Source organism: Procambarus clarkii, chromosome 70 (assembly GCF_040958095.1).
Source record: "Procambarus clarkii isolate CNS0578487 chromosome 70, FALCON_Pclarkii_2.0, whole genome shotgun sequence".
NCBI lineage: Eukaryota > Metazoa > Arthropoda > Malacostraca > Decapoda > Cambaridae > Procambarus > Procambarus clarkii.
The window spans coordinates 21,464,484-21,468,762 of record NC_091219.1 but is presented as its reverse complement, the minus strand read 5'-3'; the positions used below and the strand labels follow the sequence as shown (position 1 = coordinate 21,468,762).

The window sequence follows — 4,279 nt, the reverse complement described above, 5'->3', positions numbered from 1 at the left end:
ATCACTTGGAAGGGGTCAGGATAAGAATTTGGGATGGGTCGGTGGGAAGGAATATTGCTCAACCACTTGGACGGTCGGGGATTGAACGCTGACCTGCATGAAGCGAGATCGTTGCTCTACCGTCCAGCATAAGTAGATGGACAATAAGAGTCATAATAATTGTAAAACACTATATCATTATAATTAAATACTTACAAAATTCATTTTCAGGTTAAAATTTCGATTTATTTGTCAGTGATTTATTAAATTATGAATAAATTCCGGACAGGTCTACTTCCATGTAGACATTTCAGTGTCTGAATTCATGTCTACATCCGGTCTCTTATCTCAGAGTGAAAAAATAATATCAGTTGAATTTCTTTTGAGGAAACCTTTCTTTTTACTCATCACCAAAGAAATTACCAAGGGTTAGAAAGGAGGTTCCGAGTGCGTTGTTAGCGTGGTTATAGAGCTGAAGACCAGACGTTGTTCTGAAGCAGTCATAGAGCTGAAGATCAGACGTTGTTCTGAAGCAGTCATAGAGCTGAAGACCAGATGTTGTTCTGAAGCAGTCATAGAGCTGAAGACCAGACGTTGTTCTGAAGCAGTCATAGAGCTAATGACCAGACGTTGTTCTGAAGCAGTCATAGAGCTGAAGACCAGATGTTGTTCTGAAGCAGTCATAGAGCTGAAGACCAGACGTTGTTCTGAAGCAGTCATAGAGCTGAAGACCAGACGTTGTTCTGAAGCAGTCATAGAGCTGAAGACCAGACGTTGTTCTGAAGCAGTCATAGAGCTGAAGATCAGACGTTGTTCTGAAGCAGTCATAGAGCTAATGACCAGACGTTGTTCTGAAGCTGTCATAGAGCTGAAGATCAGACGTTGTTCTGAAGCAGTTATAGAGCTAATGACCAGACGTTGTTCTGAAGCTGTCATAGAGCTGAAGATCAGACGTTGTTCTGAAGCAGTTATAGAGCTAATGACCAGACGTTGTTCTGAAGCAGTTATAGAGCTAATGACCAGACGTTGTTCTGAAGCAGTCATAGAGCTGAAGATCAGACGTTGTTCTGAAGCAGTCATAGAGCTAATGACCAGACGTTGTTCTGAAGCTGTCATAGAGCTGAAGATCAGACGTTGTTCTGAAGCAGTTATAGAGCTAATGACCAGACGTTGTTCTGAAGCAGTTATAGAGCTAATGACCAGACGTTGTTCTGAAGCAGTTATAGAGCTAATGACCAGACGTTGTTCTGAAGCAGTCATAGAGCTAATGACCAGACGTTGTTCTGAAGCAGTCATAGAGCTAATGACCAGACGTTGTTCTGAAGCAGTTATAGAGCTAATGACCAGACGTTGTTCTGAAGCAGTTATAGAGCTAATGACCAGACGTTGTTCTGAAGCAGTTATAGAGCTAATGACCAGACGTTGTTCTGAAGCAGTTATAGAGCTAATGACCAGACGTTGTTCTGAAGCAGTCATAGAGCTGAAGATCAGACGTTGTTCTGAAGCAGTCATAGAGCTAATGACCAGACGTTGTTCTGAAGCAGTCATAGAGCTAATGACCAGACGTTGTTCTGAAGCAGTCATAGAGCTAATGACCAGACGTTGTTCTGAAGAAGTCATAGAGCTAATGACCAGACGTTGTTCTGAAGCAGTTATAGAGCTGAAGACCAGACGTTGTTCTGAAGCAGTCATAGAGCTGAAGACCAGACAGCTTTTTTTTTTTTAGTGCAATGAACGTTTTCAGTAAGTTTTAACAATCAACTTTTAACATTTAACTTAAGGAGGATATACATTCAATATTATATTTTCACTTCGACACTAGAACAGTTTCAGAGATAACCTGCTCTCTGTAACATATTGGGATCTTGGCCTGTTTTATTTCCTTTGGGAAACTCCATTTTTCCAAGATCCCGAGATGCATGAACCTCAATGTAGTCAATAAACAATATTTTATCAATGCGGGAGTAAGAGGAGCATTTGATGGAAGACCGCAGCTGTGGTTATGAAAAGAACAGTTCTCTGGAACGTATGAATGAGTTACGTACAGCTGGATCCGCAAGCAATATTTATAATTTATTTCCAGATAAATTTCTACGGGGTACATAAAAACAATGTGGATTCAAAGAGCAATTTATGGCCCAATTTGTATTGTCGACAAATCACTCTTCTTTTGAGATGAAGAACAATGAGGAGAGGAAATTGTTTCTGCTGGAGATGTGCTAGCAGGTAGGCCTTCCTAAATATAAGAAACTAACTTGGAAATAAGGGAGGAACGAAAAACAGAGAGAGAGAGAGAGAGAGAGAGACCTGACATAGACAGGCTGGCATTTACAATCACACGGAGACGTATGGTAAGAGAGAACCAAGAGATAAATGGATGGGTAAGTGAATTGCTAGACATGAGCAGAGAATATATAAGAAGAATCTGGTAAATCTTACACAAGCCTCACAAAAAGTGAAGGGCAGTAGAGGCAGCTTTCCCTCATCGTTCTACTAAGAGTGATGACAGCCTGGCGCCCTTCCTGGACAGAAGTAAGAGCCTGGTGTGTGTGTTATATTGTTCCAAGTTCCAGAAAATAATTACAAGGCATTTGAAGCTCCTCCGCCACGACCCAAATCGAGGAAAAGTATCGCACTCTCCAGAAGCCTTCAACACAAAAAAGTTAAAAACTTTCTGAAAGAAAATCTAAACACTTTCAACGCAAGGAGAGGATAATGTTTCTCCTTGAGGCCGGGAAGGAAAGGAAGGGATCAGTCTCTCTCTCTCTCTCTCTTTCTATCGCTCAGTCTCTGAGTAGGTGGAGTGGTGGATATTGGGGAGAGGAGGAACAAAGATTGAAATGGGCGACTAGGAAGGAGAGGGTAGACGGGTGAGTGGGGGAATATTGAGAAAGAGGGGAGATAGGAGCAAGATTACAGAGAGGAGGAGAGGTTAGAGGAGTGATATAATGAGAGGATGTTGGGAAGAAGGGTAGGGGGGGGGGGGAAGGAATCCCCCTATCAGGAGGATCGTTCAGAACAAGGATCAGAAGAAAGCGCCAAGCCGCCACGACTATTGCACTTGAAAGGGATCAGGATAAGGATTTGGGATGGGACGGGGTGGGGGGGGGGGGGGGGGCAGGGACACTGCGGGAGAGAAGGAAGGCCATCTGTGCGTTTGTGACTGTTGTCAAGTCTGTTCAACTGAGGTTCCCTTTGTGCTGGACACCCAGCTGAAGATAAACTTCTCCTGATGTTTGACAGTCTTTCCCTGTGACTTACGACAGATGAGACCATGGCTGCCGTATTGGTCTGCCAGCGCATAACCAATAGCCCAAACGAATTTTTCATGAATGTGACGCCAACATAAAAATCATATATCAGATGTCACCCAAAGCCAACTTGATTTTGAAATAGCCATAGACAGTATGCCTATGCACTCTGCACCAGGCCCTGATTCCCGAAACTTTTCCACATACGTCTTAGGCGTACTGGATGCTGCAGGATACTCTTAGGAATGGTGTGTAGAGGAAGAGCTGGGAACTTAGGATCCACAACTACACTGTGTGTGTGGTGGTTACGCACCTACATAACTAAACACACACCGACATAACAGTAACACTCCATATGCGTATCCACACACAAATAACCCTTCAAACGCACATCAACGCACAAGTAACCATTAAAACGCGCATCAACGCTCAAGTATCCCTCCAAAAATATAATAATGCATAAGTTATATGACAAACGTTTGGCAAAGCAACCAGTAACACTTGAAGCACGAACCGACGCACCAGTATCACTCCTATAGATAACCTAAGCATTCACACAAACATGCATCAGTGTGACATTTAAACACTTTATTACTAATATATATATAAACCAGATAACACGTTCCTATCCCTAATAAAATCGGCTCTCAACAATAAAGTATATGAAAGAGCAATATTAAATCAGCTCTCAGGTCTAAATATTATGAAAATGTTGAGTGATCACTTATAATTTTAAATATTATGAAAACACTGAAACTAGTCTCATAGTAGACTGATATTTCTTTAAAAACAGAATTCATCATTTACTGCCACAGTTTGTTACGAAAGTCAGTGTTGATTCGTAACCAACACCACTAAACACAGATACGTGTCTTTTCCGTATCTCTAAGGCTCCTACACTGAATGATCTTGACCAATGCAAGCATAGGCTGGCGTCTGCACTGGAGATAGATGGACAATTGCATTTTTCACCACGTCAGTTGAGATTCGGATCATGGTCACTGCATTCGTACTCTCGAAGGAAGAGTGGCAGTACAGCATTGGCAGCG

At 42.2% G+C, this 4,279-nt stretch overlaps 1 protein-coding gene across 1 annotated transcript; it reads right to left on the bottom strand.

Annotated features, from left to right (window-relative positions):
* Window positions 1-408: 408 nt before the first annotated feature.
* Window positions 409-1,671, bottom strand: LOC138355992 (streptococcal hemagglutinin-like). Its single transcript, XM_069311538.1, has one exon. It carries the CDS (start codon window positions 1,669-1,671, stop codon window positions 409-411), a length of 1,263 nt encoding a protein of 420 aa, XP_069167639.1.
* Window positions 1,672-4,279: the final 2,608 nt, after the last annotated feature.